Here is a 22,012-nt window from a genome sequence, read left to right as displayed (position 1 = left end):
AAAACTTTTAAATGCAGATAATATTGGTGTTTAATTTGATGGAAGGAAAGATTCACCAAGAGCAATGATTAATGATTCAAATGCACAGTAACATACTATCACTATCAAAGAACAACACATTACCGTGACTTTAGAACCTGGTGGTCAATATCTCATTCATTTTACCCCAGATGCACCTATTGATTCAGATAAGCTAGCTAAAAAGATTGCTGAAGGTGTCTATTTTTTGCTAAAACAACATAATCTTACTGAATAATGTTTAGTACTTAGAGCAGATAGTACTTCAAAAGGTAGTGCTATAGCGCATCTTAAAAAGCTATTAATTCACAAGTGCCACTACATATGCATATAAGTGCCAAATGCATCTTTCTTTCAAATGAGTTATTTTTGTGTCGCTTAATAAAAGGAATTGATGGACCAACATAATGTATTACTGGATTTGTAGGTCTTGTGGGGGAAAATTTTCTGGTGTTAATAAAATGGAGTAATCCATTTTATTAAAAGCAGATTAATTCTGAATTCAAAGCTCTCACAGACCTCCGTCTGTAAGACCTCTTACAGACCTTCGTCTGTAAGAACTTTATTAAAATTTCATAAACAATACTAAAAATTTTGTCAACATATCAAAAACAATTTTACAAGCTATGTAAATCAGTTAAGATGTGTGTGCTGCCACCTAATCTAAGAAAAACTCAATGTGGCCCCTTAAGTCATGCAAGATGACTCACTACTGGCATGAGAATAGTCTTTATGTTTTTAGAAGTCAACCTGATAGGGTAAAAGAAATTGAGACTTCCTACATCCAGTTGGGATCTTGATATGCAAACCATGAAAGTATTTTAATCTCTTTGTTGTCCAGTATTAATGCAGAAGACTGCAACTTTGCAGTTGATTGTATTTTAAAACAAAGGGGTAATGATATCCTTGGAAATTTGCAAACTTGATCAAGAAAAACACCTAAACTGAACTTTGCAGTAACTGCTCTTCAAGAGCTAGTTAAATGGGAAAATAAAGAAATACAAGTACATGTTTTTACTTTTTTGCTACTAAAACTAAGTTGTTATTGCTAAGATTGATACCTTTAATTACTCCTGTCAAAGTTCATACCCAAAATACTGAGTGTGCTGTAAAACAAGTGACAGAAGAATCTATGTCATTATTTGGACCAGATGCAAGAGATGGGTATATTAGAGCTCAACGTTGTTGACATCTTTAAAACAAAGAAAGAAGTTTTATTAGGCTTTTAATATCAATAGACTTATTTATTTGATTTTTTCATAGTGTTTTAATAGTGTTATTAAAATATTATTTGGGTAAGAAGGGGATAAACCATCTGTTTAATTTGAAATCGCATCACTAACACCACCTCTTTCTAATTTCTAAAACAAAATAAGAAAGTCTAAAGAACTAGAAAGTCTAAAGAACTTTTTATTCATTAAAACCTTATAAAAAATATATTTAATATTTTTTATAAGGTTTAGAAGAGAGGGCCTCTTCCTCCCCCTGAAAAGTGCAAAATCTGCACTGCAGATTGGATCTATGCAAAATAATAGCTATGAAACAAGTTTTAAACAAACTTGCAGTTGTCTAAAAATATTATTTGCATTTAATTTTTTGTAAATTACAATGAAGGGCATATTTTTTTATTATGAGATTTTATATATTTTTTCAATTTTTAAAAGTGCTAATTTGGGTATTAAAACTTCATCAGATCAAAAAAATATTTCAGGAAACCGTATTTAAAATTTAATTTTCTATTAAAATACATCTTTTCCTAAGCTTTTAGAGTGAAAAAAAATTCTCGCTATACCCTAATGAACATGTAGAGATACTGGTTTTTTTTGTATGAATATTCAAAAATGTGTTTTAAAAACTTAGTTAAATGAAGATGAAGAAATTCAAATCAGTAGCAATGTTAGATTGATGAATGTTGATTGAACAATGTGTACATTATTATCATTTTTTTACTTTTTCATTCGTTGTAATTAAGAATTTGGATAAAGATCCAGAAAGCATTGCTAATGATAGCGGCCAAACCAAAGTGAGGGATGCAAAAGTTTGCCTTATATGAAGAGGAGTTAAAATGACACAGAAAAAACCTGTCATTTTTGACAGGTTATTATCTAATGCAGTGCATGCAATGAATAAAATTGCCCAGCAAGATATTTTATGCTCATGAAACTGAAGCATGTTATTAATGATACCAATTATGCGCGCTCAGCATATAGTCTTTGAGAGCAATATACAGGGGGTCACTCAAAGACATACCAGTGCATACAATGAAAAGAGTGGACGATTTTTTGTTTAAATTTTTTTCATATAAAGTTTGGGAAATGTCATAAAAAAGCTTTGGTTTTTTAATTAATATATTTGTCTATCTACCAGAAAAAATATGTTACTGCAGCTTTGATATTAAATAAAAACTATGAAATATCACCATTTACTAAAACTTAACTTTTTTCCTTTTGGAGTTGAATTAACATGCGGATATTCTAAACAACAAAAACATTTTGAATTTAATTTAAAATAAATAATAGTTAAAAATTAAAATAAGAATATTTCTTTTATTTACAAAAGATGTGTGAAATATTAAAAAAAACAATAAAGCAAAGAAATCTTACCTTTTTACAAAATATTGCAGAATAAAACTTTTGATTTTTCAAAGTTCTATTAAGTTTTAATTTTTACAATTTAAATTTTCTATTCTCATTTGGACGAATATGTTTTGAAAATAGTAAACATTCCATTCTATCTGTTAGCAGTAATGACTTTATACCTTTCCATTCATTGTTTGTACAAAACGCGGTAGTGGTGTAGTGGTAAAGCGCTCGCTTCATAAGCGAGAGGTTCCGAGTTCGATCCCCACCACGTCCCTGGTAGTACCGCGCTCAACTTGTTTCTCCGCGCAGCAGCCTTGTTCGTCGAGGTTCGTGTTTCCGATTTATAGAGTTGAGAGAGGGTTATAACCACTATTAAGTAGCCTCCTTATCTGTAGTGGCCTTCTTGGCCTTGAGGAGGTGAATAACAAAAAAAAAAAAAAAAAAAAAAAAAAAAGAAACTGCATTCTAATTTAAACTGAATGTGTAATTTAATTATTATCAAGTGAATAATTTTTTATATACTTGATTATATACTTAATAAATATTATATAATAAACTTATACTAATATAATATATATTAGTGTAAGCAGTGACGAACCCAGAGTTTATTTGGGGATACCGCTTTTTTTTTTGGGAACATGAGGAGGGGGAGGAGGGGATGTTTTTGAGATTCTATCACCCTCTCCTCATCCCCTAGTTAAAACCGGTGCTGTGGTGATGATTTCAAATTATAATTTTCTTAATCATCATTTTAATCATCTGTGTTTAAGGTAAGGAGTTGATTTAAAGCATTTCTTTGAACACATGAATTTACCGATGGGCATTGTTTGTTATGTTTATTATGCAAACATGTTGCTTTAGTTACTAAGCAACCATTTTGCTTCAGTTACAATAAGAAAACTATGTTACTTTAAATAATTTAAGGCGCCCTTTAAATTAAAGTAGAGATAAATGCAGTAAACGTAATTTTAAAAATGTTATATATTTTTTTGAACAACATAAAAAATATATTATATAAATAACGTTTAATAAGCATTTAATACGTTTAATAAATATTTACTATGGGTTTTTCTAAACATTAAAGACATCGAAGTTTAAAAATAATTAGATTTTAATAAAACTTTAATTGAAGTCATTTTAATTGTTATTTTTATTTTTTTTAAAGTAAAAAAAACAACTGGAAAAAACAACTTTCTGACAAAGTTTATGTTTTTTTTTTCTTTTTCTTCAAGTTTACTAAAATAGCAAGCTAAAGATCAAAAGTTCATTCATTCAAAAACTAAATTTGCACAAAAGTTAAGATCGAAAATTTTTATTTTGTTCATTTATTTCACTCTTAACACAGTTCACTCTTAATTGCCAACAAAAAATCTTTACTCTGAATAGATATTTTAAAATTACTCTATTTTTCGAAAAATCTAACTTTTTATACATTTTATTGTTATAAAATTTCGTAGCAAGTTTTTAAAAATTAAGTTTCGTAATTTTCAACTTTCATTTTTTTTAAACTAATATTCAATTAGTAACCAAAGAACAGTTATGTCACATAATTACGCGAAAAAAGCAATTGCTTTTTAATTCATTATATTTTCCTAAAGAAAAAATAATGAAGCTAAAATAAAGTGAAAATTATTTATATACTAATGCATTTAAAACCGATTTTTTTTAACTTCAATAAAAAAGCAAAAGAAAAATTAAAAAATAAAATAATTTTTTGGGCGCTTTCTTTTGGGTGCCAATACTGCTCTGGTCTGGGTTTATCCCTGGTAAGTATATATATACTTATACAAATATAATATATAAATAACTTATATACTGACATATATTTTGAGTAATGCATTTGTTACTTCAGTAAAAACCAGGTCATGAAAGCATGAAATTAGTGACGTTACATTTTTTCTTGTGTTGCTTGTGAGCATGCTTTTAAAAGTTTTAATAAACAATACGTATAACAAATATATTTGTTTTACATATTGTTTATTGAAACTAAAAATTAAAATTATAACAAAAAAATTCAGAATACTAAGTCTCCTAAATTCCATAAGTCTGACAAGTCTGACACATGGAAAGTTTTGCCAAATTCGTTAAGTCAGACAAAATATAAATCTCTTCAGAGTCTGTGTTAACGGGATTCTGCTGTTTATTATTATTAATATTATTAATAATAATAAACATTAGAATATTATTAATACTGATATTTTTAATGTTATTAATAATAACAGATAGCAAAATATTATTATTATTAATATTTTTAATAATTATTATTAAAAATATTAATATTAATATAATAATAAACAGCAGAATTCTGTTAACCCGGACTCTGAAGAGATTTATATTTTGTCTGACTTAATGAATTAAGCAAAGCTCTCCATATGTCAGACTTTTCAAAAATGTCGGACTTATGGAGGTTAGGAGACTTAGTTTTTCGTTTAGCTTCAATTTCAATATAAGCTTAAGCAATTCAAAGATATTAGTGAAAATATTAAGTTTATTAAATAATATTTGACACAAAAATATTATATATTTTAACATTTTGAATTTTATTTGATGTTTTTGAATTTTAAATATAATAGTCTTTAAATAATATAATGTGATCAAACCTGTAAGAAATCGAATCTATAAGTGAAGTTTTAGTATGATAAATTATTAAGCTAGATATTTATAAGATTTATAAATATTACGCTATATATTTAGTTTTTAAACATATAAATTTATTATTTTTATTGAAGTGTTGCAAGTTTTGGTATTTTATTACATGGACTTTTATGCAATTCAAAGTAAAAGTTCTAGTTAAGCAAAGTTTTTTGTCAAATGAACCCTAAAAAACTGTACGAGTTAGCGAATGGTTCGAACCAGGGTACAATTAAGCGGATAATATGATAAAGTTCAACTGGAATTTAAAAAATAAACCACTTTCTGAGTTTAGCTTTCAAATAGAAAAAAATAAATCATTGGCTCTCTTGCGCTGAGATTTTTAATTTTAACTTATAAAATATTTAAGTAAATAAATTAAAATTAAAGTACCTCACGCATAAATTATGCTTGACATACTTTACTATGAATTAAACTTCTTTAACAATATGCAAACTCTACTGTTTAAACTTATTTTGACTTCAGCAAAAAAAATTGACTAAAAATATTTTCTATAAAATCAACTTATAATATCTCTTTTACAAGTTCTTCAGGCGAGTGCGATTTTTTACTCTCAAATTTACAAGTGTGTTTCATGTGCGCGGAGTGATTGCTCCCGCTTCATCACAAGGCCTGTAATATAATATATTATTTTTATTTTTATTTTTATTTATATAAAACAGTTCTTTTATTATGCCTTATGATTAACAACAAAATATATAAAGTAATTACATTATCATATTACACACAATGGGTGTATACACTATTACCAAAATATAAGTATCACATTGAAAAACTAATAGTTGGTTTATCAACTTTTATTGGGGGCTTTTAACCAGTTTTCAAACCAATACTCAACAAATACATTAGGTCTAAGTAATGCAGAAATAGGCATTAAAATTCAAAACATTCTAAAAAATTTTTTAAGAAATCAAACACAAGCAAAATGTGAAACCAAGTTATGGTTAAACATTTCCACCCCCATCGGTAAAGGGGATGGGACATTTTTAATATCTATTATATTGGCCTACAAATTACTAAAAACTGTAAAATTATATATAAAAAGACTTGATTGAGTATTTACAGTATATTACAATTTTTTCTTGATTTAAAGACATTATTGATTAATGAAAGTTAAGAAGTAAAAAATATTTTTTTGCTAAATTTGAACCATTTAAAAATACAGTTAGCAATAAAAATAAAATACTATTGATTTCGAGCTCATAAATTCCACCGCTATGTTTAAATAAGTGCTTTTAAGACTTGACTAGGTAAATCCTTAAAGTAGATTGGTTTCTTAAAAATAAAAAATTAAAAAGGTCCTTAAAAACTAAAATTCACCCGACTGAATTGTGTCAAATACCTGGCTAGCCAACTATAACTTAAAAATCATCTTCTTTGGGGAAGAAAGGTTAGGAAACCTCCCCCTCCCCCTTCTCCTCCCACACACACACACACTCTCCCTCTAAAATCGCCTTTTTATGCAATCTTTACACATAAAAAATCTTTGTTTCTTTGAAGCACCCCACAAAAATAATATACAATAAAACTTGTTAATCTAAGAAAGATTTTATTATTCGTCATTTGTGAATATTTTACATAGTAGTTGAGTAAAAGCTAGAAATATGTTAAACACAAGCTCAAATGACAAGCTAACTTGGAAAACATCTACTTTTTGTTGTTTCATAAAAGTAATGTAAGTAAAAGTAACATATAACAATTTGAGCATTTTATTGCTTTTTAAAAAAATGTGCGATATCTAAATTGATTATAAAAATTTGACAAAGATGTGTATTTTTTGCGTGTGGAACTTTATTATTTTTTATTTTTTGTTGAAATTTAAAGAATACTCAAATACTACGATGATAAAATGCATATTTATTAAAGAAATGAATTTTATAAAACTATATAATAACTATAAGTTTATTGCAATTAAAATTTATTGAAATATTCTGGAAGATTTGAGCAAAATTTCCCAGAAATTTTCTGCAAAATTTTAGGAAATTTTCAGTCCTATTCACATATATCCTAGCTGCCCACACCCGTAAAATATAAGAGATTTATAAAATGGTTTGTTTTTCATTTAAATATATATCTTCAATATACATTTAAGTATACTCAGTGGTTTAGTGAGCTGTCATAAGTGTTGTTTCTGAGGGTTCAATCCACCCCTTAGCATAATACATTTTTATATTTTTAATTTTGCCATATATATTTATAGCAAAAAAGTATACTTTGCAAAAAAAGGCTTCTAATTGTTAAAATGAAATTCAAAAGTTTTCTCATATTATACATATATTATACATGATTGCTTCATATACCACCATTAAACTTAACTTATGCTAAAGACATTTACATTTACAGACGTTTGTATGTAATGCTATACAAAAAGAATATTTACATTTGCGTAATTTATATACATATCTGTATATAAATTTCTAATACTTACTTATAAAAAAGTGCAGAGAGACTTTTTTTCGCCATTACCTTGGCTTTAACGGCTGCCAAGAGTACCGTGTCAAACACAAATAAGTGTGACACTACTACTACTACTACTACTACTACTACTACTACTACTACTACTACTACTACTACTACTACTACTACTACTACTACTATTACTACTACTACTATTACAACTACTACTATTACTACTACTACTATTACTACTACTACTATTACTACTACTACTACTACTACTACTACTACTACTACTACTACTACTACTGCTACTACTACTACTACTTCTACTACTACTACTTCTACTACTACTACTACTACTGCTACTACTACTTCAACTACTACTATTACTACTACTATTACTACTACTACTACTACTACTACTACTACTACTACTACTACTACTACTACTACTACTACTACTACTATTACTACTACTACTATTACAACTACTACTATTACTACTACTACTATTACTACTACTACTATTACTACTACTACTACTACTACTACTACTACTACTACTACTACTACTACTACTACTACTACTACTACTACTGCTACTACTACTACTACTTCTACTACTACTACTTCTACTACTACTACTACTACTGCTACTACTACTTCAACTACTACTATTACTACTACTATTACTACTACTACTACTACTACTACTACTACTACTACTACTACTACTACTACTACTACTTGCTACTACTACTTCAACTACTACTATTACTACTACTATTATTACTACTACTACTACTACTACTACTACTACTACTACTACTACTACTACTACTACTACTACTACTACTACTACTACTACTACTACTACTATTACTACTACTACTATTACAACTACTACTATTACTACTACTACTATTACTACTACTACTACTACTACTACTACTACTACTACTACTACTACTACTACTACTTCTACTACTACTACTACTGCTACTACTACTTCAACTACTACTATTACTACTACTATTACTACTACTACTACTACTACTACTACTACTACTACTACTACTACTACTACTACTACTACTACTACTACTACTTGCTACTACTACTTCAACTACTACTATTACTACTACTATTATTACTACTACTACTACTACTACTACTACTACTACTACTACTACTACTACTATTACTACTACTACTATTACAACTACTACTATTACTACTACTACTATTACTACTGTTACTATTACAACTACTACTATTACTACTACTACTATTACTACTACTACTATTACTACTACTACTACTACTACTACTACTACTACTTGCTACTACTACTTCAACTACTACTATTACTACTACTATTATTACTACTACTACTACTACTACTACTACTACTACTACTACTACTACTACTACTACTACTACTACTACTACTACTACTACAACTACTACTACTGTTACTACTACTATTAAGTTCAGCAATAATATATAAGATGATATAGTAGTTTATTCTTAATTATCCTAATTAAAAATAAGTACATATACATATGCATTTATGTGGGTTTTTTTTTTGTATGTAGTAATTATTTTTAATTATTTACACATATATGTAGTGTTAATTTATTTTTGATTATTTAATTTAGATTAACAGGACAGATGGACTCAAAGAAGATCATTTTCAGCAAAGTTTAATGATGAGCACTTATTTAGTAGCTTTTGTTGTTTGTGATTATGGTTACAAAAGTGCGAAAACATCTAGAGGAATAGAGGTTAAAAGTTTTTTTTCAATTTTTTCAAAAGAGGCATCATGAAAAAATTTCAATATTTCATGTTTATGTTAAAATAAGTGTTTCAGCTAGTATCATGTTTTTTATATAATAATTATTTATTCCAAAATAAAGCCCCCCTGAATGCATAACTTTTTTTTTTAGTTATTTAGGTGCTCTAAGTTAGTGGCAGTGGTTAGAGCATTGGACTTGTAACCCTTGGTTTACAAGTCCAATGCTCTAACCACTGTGCCACGGCTGCTATAAAACATTAAAAACCAAAAAATATCTAGTTATTTCGACATTTCTCTGTACTTAATTAAAATCCGGAAAGTTAATAATAAAAATAAAGAATATTATTATAAAAAAGGATTCTTGCGTTTATGTTATATTTTATATTTCTACAAATGGTGACTTAAATAAGTCAAACATATTATCAAATGCAGGCATGAACTCAGCTTCCACACTTTTATTGACAACCTTCTCACTGACATCTTCACTTTTATTAATATATATACTTTCACTTACACTCTTCTCACTCTCCAATTCAATTGTTTTATTTTGTTTTTTATGTGCTTTTTTATGCCGTTTCATTGCAGCCTTACTTGGCCAGTATTTATTGCAGTTAACGCAAACTCCGTTTGATAGCTTTTCTTTCAACGATGGGCTATACAGATCAAATGGTATTATTTTGTATTTTAATCCTTCTGTAGGTATATCATGTAGCAAAAGGCGATGTGTCAGTGGTGCAAATGTTGATTGGTTTGATACGTTTTTAAAATATGTAGGCGGCTCTATTGCTTTATAACCATTCTCGCAGTATTTGTAAATGGCTGGAAATGGAATGAAACGTTGGGGGAGGTTTTTCATCCAGTTTGTTTGAAATGGTGTGCAGCTTGACTTGTCTTGGCATTTTACGATTTGAAGGCTATATCGCGATTGCTGACAATGTTTTTCTACCCAAACAGGATCAGGAGTAGGTGGTTCATATGCTTTTCCAACTGGTACAGCCTGGCAATAAGCAGGATACCCATCAATGACTGTTTTCTCCTAAACTTGGGCTAAAATAGTAGCCGCTTTTTAAAAGTTCTCTAGCTCCAATTTTCGGTCGATTGTTATTCCTGAAGAATCAAGGTGGTTGCCAAAATAATCATGAGGAAGAATTATTCCAGCCAAATCATGAGAAAGAGGTGCCATTCTTTTTTCGACGGGGTTAAACGCCGAAAGCCCAGCTGCATTTAAACCATGAAGAAGGGCATCTAAATCAAGCAAGCGGAAGAGATCAACAGCAGTTGCTAAGGTTTTAGGGAAGTGTGGTGCCTCAACCTGAGCTCCATCAGTCTCCATTAACATAATTGGTCTACGTTCAATTAACTTGGTTTTAAAATGCTCTCTAACATCAAAAGCATGTGTAAAAGCATTTGATGTATCGTGTTTCCCACTTCTTATGCGTATGAAAGTGTCCCCACTGTAAAATACATTTCCAGTTTTGTTAACTTTGCATATGCCATACACTGATGGGATCAATTTGTGCTGTGGGCCAACGACAAAGTCGTGATCCATGAGTTTGACCTTGTATTCCATATGCATCAGCAACGGCGCCTGAAGGCTTGCTGCAGCAAGATCCAATGGAACCCTGGCTTTATCATCATTGGAAATGAAAAGCACAGTTTTTGGTCCAAATAATTTGCAAACTTCAAACATGTCGTCAATAAATGACTTTGCAAACATTCTATCATTGTTTTTTTTTCGCATTTTTTTTTGCGAAAAAATTTTTTTTCGCAAAAATATTTACCTTGAGTAGGATTGGTTTGTACCTTCGCAAAGACGAAGGTACAAACCAATCCTACTCAAGGTAAATATTTTTGTCAACTCTGTCTGAAGGTCATCCAAAGTGGAGATGCTACGAAGGCAGTTTGTTCTTCGACGTTCGTCAGCTGCTGATGAGTTCTGCACAATTTTTATAATTGTTGAAAGTTAATACATTTAAAAAGTTAAACAAAATTTTGTTGAAAAAAAAGACAAATGTTTTAGAAAGCTGTTACAATTAAAAAAGCTTGGTCTTTAATACTTTTATATTATCGAAACACTTTTTAATGAAGTAACAAAACGCTTCTAATGAATTTTTATAAGTATTAATAAACTGTTATTTTTTTTATTTATATATTTTTATGTATTTTTTATAAATGTTAATCTTCTGAAACAAATTAAAAAAACAAACAAAAAAACAAAGTTCAAATGTTAATACAAAGAATAAAATGGTTTTTGAGTGCTTAATTATTTACTTGTTTACATTTTCACGAAAACTGATATTTTTAAATTAGCAAAAAAAACAATATAATTTAAATCAAGTTTGAGTATATTAAAATATACTCAGTTTCAAGTTTGAGTTTATTAAAATATACTCAAATTTACTTTTAATGATTGTTTAAAAACAATCATTAAAAGTAAATTGTTCTTTGTTTAATAATGTTTAATAATGTTCTAAACTTTAATAAAGAGAAAAAATAAACTAAGCTCGTCTTCCTGTGAAACACTGGGTGTATGTTGGTAAATGTTAAACTTATCGTTACCCCGTTCCTGTGAAACACTGGGTGTATGTTGATAAATGTTCAACTTATCGTTGTCTTAAAAGTTAATGCCACAGAAAAAAATATTTTTGATTATGAGTATTAATTATGTTTTAAAAGAATAATATAAAAATTAAATTAAAAAGATATCAATAACAAAAATTATTAAAGTGAAAAAAATATTGGAAGTTTTAATAATTTTTTACCATTTTAACTGTTTTTAATTTGTTTCAACCATCAGCAGTAAACAAAAGTTTAAAATTGATGGTTAGAAAACAGGAGATGTTGAGGAGTATGGATGTATTTAGAGGTGGTAGAATGTGTTCTTACTTTTTTTAAAGTTATAGTTCTTTTTAATTTTACATTTCAAGATAAAAACTTATTATGTCAACTTATGTTATTGATTTTGTCTGATTTTTTAAAACAAATTTCAAATGGTATCTTAATAGAAGGATATTTAGTATTTTTACAGTTAAGTATGTGTTGTTATTTATTTTTTAATTCCATACTACGTCTCTCTAGAAATACCCCCTCAAACTGTTTCTGCACAGTTCAACAAGATTTGTATATCAAAGTTAAGGATTGAAAGAGAGTTACAAATAAATAAATAAAAATAATCTCTTTGACTGTAGTGGAGCCTTTTGGAGGTGAAATTAGTAATAAAAAAACAAAACAAGAAAAACCAGTGATATAACAATTGTTTTAAGTTAGTGAAACAAGGTATTTTAATGAGTTAATAATTTCTTTTTAAAGAAAAGTTTTAATTCAGGTTAAAGTTTGGGCTCCTAAAGAACAAATTGAACAAGCAAACTTTGCAATATATGCTGCACCAAAAGTACTTGATTATTATGAAACGTTTTTCCAAGTTAATTTTCCTTTACCAAAGCAAGGTATGTTGTTTACATTCTGTTTAATTTCATTAGATGTGTGTATATTTTATGGTATAAATTAATGATGCATGTCAAATAAGAAATGGCAAAAAATATTTTTTTATGCTTCATGGTCTCCACACTTGCATGGTTTGAGCAGGTAGTTTTTATGCTTAACATCCATGGTTTAACAATTGTCTGGTTTGAACAGGTGGTACAATTTTTATAAGCTCTCTCTACCCTTGCAATTTTTATAAGCACTCTTTACCCTTATAATTTTTATAAGCTCTCTCTTCCCTTACAATTTTTAAAAGCTCTCTACCCTTACAATTAAATTGGGCTTAGCTAAGAAAAGGAAAACTCAGATTTGTATATCTGATTTTTTCTTCTCCTATGTAAGCTGGCTTCAACACGGCTAAAGATTATCATCTTTAAGTGCTAGTATTATTTTTCAATAATGTTTAATATTAAAAGAAGAGTTCACCAAAAATGCAAAAAAAATTGTAGCCACATAACAAAAATACAAAAAAAATTGTAGCCACATAACTATTTTGAATTATTGAGAATATGGAGAATCTGAATTATGCTATAACCAATCTGAATGCTTGTACAGAGAGTGTGGCTTGTCAGAAATTATAGGCAATTATTACAAAATTATTTTTTAATTTTTCTGTTGGTAATGAGAGCTACTTGGCTTTAAGTGATTTTCTCCTGTTAATTACTTATATTAAAATGACTGGATTTGAACACCAGACTTAAAGTTGTTATAAAAATATGTAATTGAGAAGCATAGCATGTGTTATATGTGAAATACACTATAGCTCAAGAGTATTATTTTCATACAAATTTTGATACAGATATAAATCAATGTTATATCTGTATCAACATTTGTTTCACCAAATTTGTTTACTTTGGTGTTTATGATAGGAACTTATTGATTTTATTAATTTAAGTTAAACCACAAGTTACCCAGAGTTTCTTTGTGTATAATTTTATGTTCTGTATTTCTTTTTTATTTGTATTAATTAATATTTAACTTTTTGTATTTTTATTTTTGTACTTTTAGATTTAATAGCTATACCAGATTTTGCTGCAGGTTAGTTGCATTTTCATTATAAGATAAATCACATCTAAGAGTAAATAAAATTTTTGGGGATATCATACTTGAAATTAAATATATTTGAATTCAAAATATATCAATATTAAACATTTTTTTACATTCCCAATTTATAAGCCTGATATAATAATGTATTTATTCCAACTTTCTCCTGACTTTTCAGAGTACCTAACAATAAGTGATTCATTTGTAATCAAAAACAATTTCCAGGTATGTGCACACATTTGATGCACACTGGATCTAAGCAAAGCCCGTGGAAATGTCTCTTTATGGAATATCATCAGTCCATAATCGTCTTCTTTAACTTTAGGATCTACTAACTTTTTAGGATCAACTTTTATGTTAGCATTAACATGCTGATTAATTCTCAGAGGAACTTAGATGTTGAACTTAGGTAACAAAGCAGAGAAGTTATCTTGGTCTTCTGTCTTACAAATAAAAAGTTTACAGAGCAGATTGGCTCTCTCTTTTTTGAACTAAAAAAATTATTTGCCATTGATACAGAATTAAAATTTGAATTTAAGTTGGCAATACAAGTTTGACATTTAAAGCGGTGACGGGTCCAAGATTTTTTAATGTTATGTTTAAAGCAGTCAAGACCAGTGTAAAGAATGTTTTGAAATACTCAAATGGTGTAAAGTGTTCAGTAATCACATGTGAATGAGATGAAAAAATTTTTGCTTTAGCTTGTGCACCACTGGAAAACCACACTGTAGAAAATATTGCGAATTTTATGAAGGATGTTATTAAAGGTATGTTTAGCAAACAGTATGAGAAGTTACGTTTGCATAATGTTCATGATGGTGCTGCAAGCATAATGAATGACTACTGACTTCTAGACTACTGGGTTGTGAAGAACCTCAACATTGCTTAGCTCATGTGATGAATTTCTATTGGTTTCTGATGGTCTCAGCAAATGTCCTGAAGTCTTAATTTTGCTTAAGAAATATTGCAACACGTTTGAGCTTCAAATCAACTTTTCTTATTAATGAATTTTTGTGTACAAATGATGATGTAGATCTTTATGATAAATTAAGAAAAGTTGCAGAAGTGAAAGAACTTGTGTTAACCTTGATGAAAAATCCCAATTTAAGCAAATCAAGCAAGCCCGAATGACAATCCTATAATTTCAGATAAAAAATTTGTTCCATAATTATCATAGACTGTTATAGCTGTTTGAATTACCTTGTGAATTAATTTAAGAATTACCTTGAGAATTACCTTGTGAATTACCTTGGGCTCCTATAAAACAATGTTTTAAAATTAGTATATAAGTATTAGATTTTAATTACTAAAATGAAATTTTGAAAAGTCAGTGTGAATTTTTTATGACTGTATTTTTACATTGTATACATCAAAATTGAAACACCCTAACTTTTTTAATACAATGTATAAATTCTGAAAATATTAATACAATGTGTATTAATATTTTCAGAATTTATACATTGTATTAAAAAAGTTAGGGTGTTTCAATTTTGAAATTAAAATTTTTTATTCAACAGATTTCTAAAAAATATTATTTTTATAAAACTATTTGTTTTTACAGGTGCTATGGAGAACTGGGGTTTGATTACTTATCGGCTAACTTCAATTTTGTATGATGAAAAAGAATCAAGTTCAGCAAACAAGCAATGGGTGGCTGTTGTTATTGCTCATGAACTTGCGCATCAGGTGACACCTTAAAATATTTTGATAACATAAGTGTTATAAATATCTTTTTAGTTAAATAGAATCTTTCTATGAATGTATCATTTTAGCACTAATGATCTTTCAATCTTTTTTTAAATTAATGACACAAATCAGCTCATAAAATGCCTGCGATATACTATGTGAATATAAAAAGTTCTTATATATATATATATATATATATATATATATATATATATATATATATATATATATATATATATATATATATATATATCATGTTTTAAAAATTGCAAATATTGATTTTTTGCTTTTAAAAAGTTATTAACAAACAAAAAATATTACTTGTTGAAAAAAAAAAACTCAAATTAATTACTTTACCAGCGCTTTTTTTTGTGACAAACAAAGATTTAATTTTCCAAATACCGTTTTATTAAAAATATATACTGTTGTGCTTTTTTTGCCTTAAGGCAAAAAAGTTAAATGTACGCTTTATTAATATTTTTGATGCAGTGTTATAAGTTATAACATGTTTACAAGGAATTTATTTTTTTTTTTAAAAAAGAAAATCCTAGAAAAAAAAATCTAATTTTTTTTTAATTTATATAACTTTTTTATTCAAAGTTCTTTCCAAATTATAAGAAATTTTCTGTTTTCACTTTTTCAATATCGCACAATCTGTTAATTATATAAAGCTGAAAGTATGAATAGTAAAAAAAATTCAAAAATAATATATTTTGAAAAATAAAGTTTATATATATATTAGTGATGTGCGAAATTCGAAACTTCGATTGCGAATTCGAAACTGACTTTTAGTTTTGTTTCGAATCAAACTTTTTTTTTAGTTTCGAACAATTCCAATTTTCGAAGTATAGTATCTTTGTTTCGAAGCGAATCCAAAGTTAATCGAATTTTATCGTTTAAAAGTGAAAGAAAAAAGTTATACAGTTTCACAATGGCGGATAGTAACGATGGTAATTGTCTAAGTATTGTCTGGGAATTTTTTAGTAGACAAAAAACGAATGGCAATAGAATTATAGGCATTTGCAAAATAGGAACATGCAAGTTACCTGTTCAGTGTCCAACTGGAGCAACAACAGGTCTTTATGCTCACTTACGTGCTGCTCATCCGAAAGCGCATAAAGAGTGTGTAGCGAGAAATGAAGAGAATCGTAAAAGAAAACTTGCAGAACAAGAACTGAAAAATGAAAATAAGAAGCAAAGTAAAGTTGATGACCTTTTTAATAAGAAAGCACATTGGTCGTCAAGTCATCCAAATGCCATTGCTATAACGAATTCGGTTGGTTGCATGCTTGCTCTAGACATGATGCTCTACGACTTTGTAAAAGGCAGAGGATTCAAAGAACTGATGAAATTAATGGAACCACAATATCTGGTGCCAAGCAGAACTACGTTTTCAAGATCAGTTGTACCTGAGTTATATTGTAGTGTAAAACAGAAAACCGCTAATGAAATATATCGAGATTTTGAAGACATTCCTTCATATTAATTCACAACTGACCTGTGAACTTCAAGGGCGCAAGATCCATTTATTTCTTTCTGTCTGTCATATGTAAGCCCTGAATTTGAGCTAAAGACATTTGCATTAGAAAACAAGCCGTTTCCAGGAGAACATCCCGGCGAAAGCATTCTTGAATCTTTAGATACGACTATTGATAATTGGGAGCTTCCTCAGACTGTTCCAATATATGCGTTGCGTGATAATGGCAGTAATATGAAAAGTGCCATGAATCTCTCACAATCATTTATGATCTTTCTTGTTTTGATCACACTTTACAATTAACCATCAATAATGCCGTAAGTGAAATTGATGGAATGCAGACTGTCCTTTCCAAAAGCCGTCGTATTGTGTCACATTATCACCATAGCTGCCAGGCTACACAGAATTAGCACAGAGAGCAGAAGCGATTAGGAAAGGTAGAACGAGAACTGATAATCAATGTTGCTACTAGGTGGAACTCGGATTACATTATGTTGAAGAGACTATGCGAAGAAAAAAATGCTATATCTGCAGAGCTAGCAATAAGTGAAAAAATTGATAATTTGACTAATGCAGACTGGAAGCTTGCTGAAGGCTATCACACAATTCTTGCTCCATTTGAACAAGCAAGTAGAGAATTATGTGGCAAGAACTACCCAACGTTGTTTATGAAAACTCCGGCTTCGCATGGCTTAAATCAGCAATTGCAGCGATTCATCAATGATCCTTCACATAAGGGTTGTGGTGTACTTATTGCTCGAAAATTAAAGTTAAAACTAGACCGATGATTTCCGCAATTCATATCAGCTTTGCCTGATGCAGCATGTACATTTCTTGATCCACGCTACAAATCCATCTTCTTCTCTGAACATCAGCAAGCTACTGTTGTAGACAATCTTCATCAGTACTCTAAGGAATTCCGATCTCGTGGCGGTACTGGTGTTGGTGGAGGTGGACATTGTGCCTTGAGCGATCATGACACGAACTTAATACAAAGTACAATATAATTACGTTTTATGTTACGTGCTTAACACAGATTAAGACTTGATGGTAATGGTAATGGCCTGCAGTTCAGATTCAACTTTCAGATTTACTGCATTGTGGTTTAATTTAATTACAGATGAATAATAAAACAATAATGCATAGGTTTTCATTTCTGTTTGCTATTTTAGTTTTACATCATTTATATTATATAATACTTTGTAGGAACATCTGCTAGTGCTGGTGCTCCCGCTCCTGCTTTTGGAAGTGCTGGTCCTGGTTCAGGTTCTGGTCGGACATCACCTGCAGCCTCCAAGCCAAGTAGTTTATGGGATGACTTCGACAGCATGCTTACAACAGCAACTGCAAATAGGATGCTGCCAGTTGATGATGCAGCTTCTGTGCAAGAGGAGGTCAGAATGTATATGATTGAACCTCCTATTGGAAGGAATGCCAATGTACTTGATTGGTGGAATCATCACCGTCTGCCGAAACTCTCAAGAATAGCGAGGGCACTATTGGCTATTCCAGCAACTTCTGTAAATTTGGAGAGATTGAACTCGACGTCTGGTAACATTGTTACAAGAAGGTGATGTAATCTACTCTCTGAGCATGTGGCCGAATTAACTTTTATTCACGAAAATTTGTAGTATAGCACATAGAAGTAGCGTACCGAAGCCAGACTGCCCTGCCAGCCACAGTCAGTACAGTACACTGTAGATTAAGGTCTCGGACTTTCTGGAACAATTGCCTATGCATGTACTACTACTTTACATAACTGTATAGCATTTGCATTCATTATAGCATTGTACTTTTACTTGTATTGTATTATCTGTTAAACTATAACTGTAAATATAATACTAGTCCTAGTCTTTATTCTATGCACTGCATTGCAAGTACTTGACTTGATTTTTTTAACTTGAATTATTACACATTGTAATTGTATTGTATGATACTAGTCTCATTTGATTTCATTCACTTTTATTTGACTCTAGAGTCTAGTCTGTGTTGCTTAGTATTTTGTTTACATTATACTGCAATATGATTGGTTATTAAATATAAAATGTATAATGTTTCATTTCTGTTCTGTGTTCTGTCACACACTATAAATTATTACTATTTAAATTCCAAATTTCAATATCAGTGCAGCGTACTTTCGAATCGAATCGAATTTGAACGAAAGTGGCTTAGTTTCGTTTCGAATCGTTTCGAACTTAAAATCTTAGTTTCGCACATCACTAATATATATAAACAAAGACTGAATAAAGTTTATATATATATAAACAAAGACATTGGAAGGGTTATATTACGTCAAGCGTAAATTCAAGCAAAAATATGAATAATTGAGTTATATCCATAAAAGATGTTGTTTTTTTTAATTATAAAAAAATAAACTTTTTATAAGATGCACTTTAAAGTTTGTAATAATGTTTTTTCATTTTTTTGATAAAATCAATATAACAAAACATACGAACAAAAAAAATTAAAATAGTAAAAGTATTTAGATAAAAAATAGATGGAAAATACATTAAAAAATCTTACATTGGCATAAGTGAGTCCTTTTAATTCAGATGTACCAAATTATTTTTGTATTTATAGATGTTAAATCTTATTATATCTATAAATACAAAAATAATAAAATGCTAATTTTTTTACTAATTGATGTCAGAACTCTTTTTATTGTTATTTTTTTTTCTTTTTGGATTTGTTGACAGTTTTAATTGCATTTTTAAATGAATATAAAAACAATATATTGTATATATATACAGTGGTGTACACTGGCTTTTTAGATGTTTGGGTTTTGACACTTACAGGCATTGTGCAAACTCCAAACTTTTGTATGTTTATGCTTATATCAAAAAATAATGTTTTGCAAAGAATTGGGGTGATTGGAGCCTTGAACAAAAAATCCCTAATTTTTGGACCCACCCAGCCCCTAATGTGGGAGCAACGAGTTAATAAAATATTTTCTTTACTATTTTTATCTAAATTCATATTCATCAATAAATTTCAAGTTTCATGCAATAATCTCTTAGTGTTCAGATTTTATGATCCTGCAATGATTACAGCCCCTTCAAATTGAGGGGGGTTAAAACTTTATATGGTCATAGTTTTTGAAAAATAAGAGATTATTGCATGAAATTTGAAATTTGTTGATGAATATAAATTTAGATAAAAATAGTAAAGAAAATATTTTATAAACTCGTTGCTCCCACGTTAAGGGCCAGGTGGGCCCAAAAATTAAGGTTTTTTTGTTCCCAAGCTCCAATCACCCCAATTCTTTGCAAAACATTATTTTTTGATATAAGCATAAACATACAAAAGTTTGGAGTTTGCACAATACCTGTAAGTGTCAAAACTCAAACATCTAAAAATCCATTGTACACCACTGATATATGTATATATATTTATATGTATATATATATGTATATATATTTATATGTATATATATTTATATGTATATATATATATATATATATATATATATATATATACACATATATATATATATATATATATACACATATATATATATATATATATATATATATATATATATATATATATATATATATATATATATATATATATATATATATATATATATATATATATATATATATATATATATATATGTACAATATATTGTATGTAAATATTATGTTATATATATTTAAACAGAGAATAAGGCATTTAAAAATTTTTTATGAAATATGTTTGTTAAATGAGAGCGCTTCTCTGCTCTCGCACTCATTTACTACCACCGAGGCCTATATTATGTATATATATATATATATATATATCCCAGGTAGAAATATTGCGATCCGAAGGCAATTCATTTAGAGCAATTGGGCAGATCATAAATATATCACCTGGTACAGCTAGTTAAAACATTTAAACGGATCCCTGACACTAAACCGTATTCATCACGCCCTCGCTCTGGCCGACCAAGGAGAACTACAGTGCAAGATGATCGTGCGATTTATAGGATTGCTGTATGCATGCCTAGTGCAACATCTGGGTTCATAAGAAGTAGACTACCGGAAAGCTGCAGAAATGAGCTACAAAACTATTCGAAGAAGATTATCTGAAAAAGGTTTGAAAAGCTGCAGACCAGCAAGAAAGCCAAAGCTGTTATTGAAAAACATTAAAGATCTATTGCAATTTTGTGAGAAATACAAGGGCTGGTCCGAGCATGATTGGGAACGAGTTATGTTTACTGATGAGTCAACATTCACACAATAGCAAGTACGTGTTGTCTACTGTCAAACAACCAAAGAAGCTTATGATCTGGGGAGCAATATCAGTGTTTGGCTGTGCAGGTCTCTGGGATATGCCAGGCGGAACTACCATTAATGGCAATGTTTACTTAGGTATTTTTAAAAAAAAATTGCCTAATTTTATGGAAATACATGGAACCACAGTCTTTCAACATGATGGGGCGCCATGCCATGGTACTAAAGCAGTGAAGCAGTGGCTTACATCATCAGGTTTTGAAATCTTGGGACCATGGCCAGGTAACTCGCCTGATCTAAATCCCATTGAAAATGTGTGGTACACTATGAAGAGAAAAGTGGCAGAAAGCATTCCAACCTCTCAGGCTGATCTCATGGAAAAAGTCAAGCAAGCCTGGACATCGGGTATCACCAAAGATTACTGTCATTCACTAATTCATTCAATGCCTCGTCGTATAGCAGCTGTATTAAAAAATCGTGGCGGCCATACAAAATACTAAATAATTTAAACAAACTACTTTATTTTTGTGCAATATGAACTATTTTTAGTCTATCAGCTATGGTGCTTATTGTTACTTTTTTTTTCTTTATATTATTACAAATTGGGTATTTTTCACTTGAATAAAAGAATGCGTTTTGCAATTTTTTATGTGTT

At 29.2% G+C, this 22,012-nt stretch overlaps 1 protein-coding gene across 1 annotated transcript in view; it reads left to right on the top strand.

Annotated features, from left to right (window-relative positions):
• The window catches only part of LOC100202828 (endoplasmic reticulum aminopeptidase 1), a 69,741-nt gene that overhangs the window by 19,612 nt on the left and 28,117 nt on the right, over nucleotides 1-22,012 (top strand). Inside the window, exons 3-6 of the mRNA XM_065805240.1 lie at nucleotides 9,314-9,439; nucleotides 12,776-12,896; nucleotides 13,942-13,971; nucleotides 15,539-15,663. Of these exons, the coding sequence (XP_065661312.1) occupies nucleotides 9,314-9,439; nucleotides 12,776-12,896; nucleotides 13,942-13,971; nucleotides 15,539-15,663 (402 nt within the window). The remainder of the gene's footprint in view (nucleotides 1-9,313; nucleotides 9,440-12,775; nucleotides 12,897-13,941; nucleotides 13,972-15,538; nucleotides 15,664-22,012) is intronic.

Source organism: Hydra vulgaris, chromosome 09 (genome assembly GCF_038396675.1).
Source record: "Hydra vulgaris chromosome 09, alternate assembly HydraT2T_AEP".
Taxonomy (NCBI): Eukaryota; Metazoa; Cnidaria; class Hydrozoa; order Anthoathecata; family Hydridae; genus Hydra; species Hydra vulgaris.
Note: the sequence above shows the minus strand (reverse complement) of the source record. Positions and strands in the feature narration are given on the sequence as shown.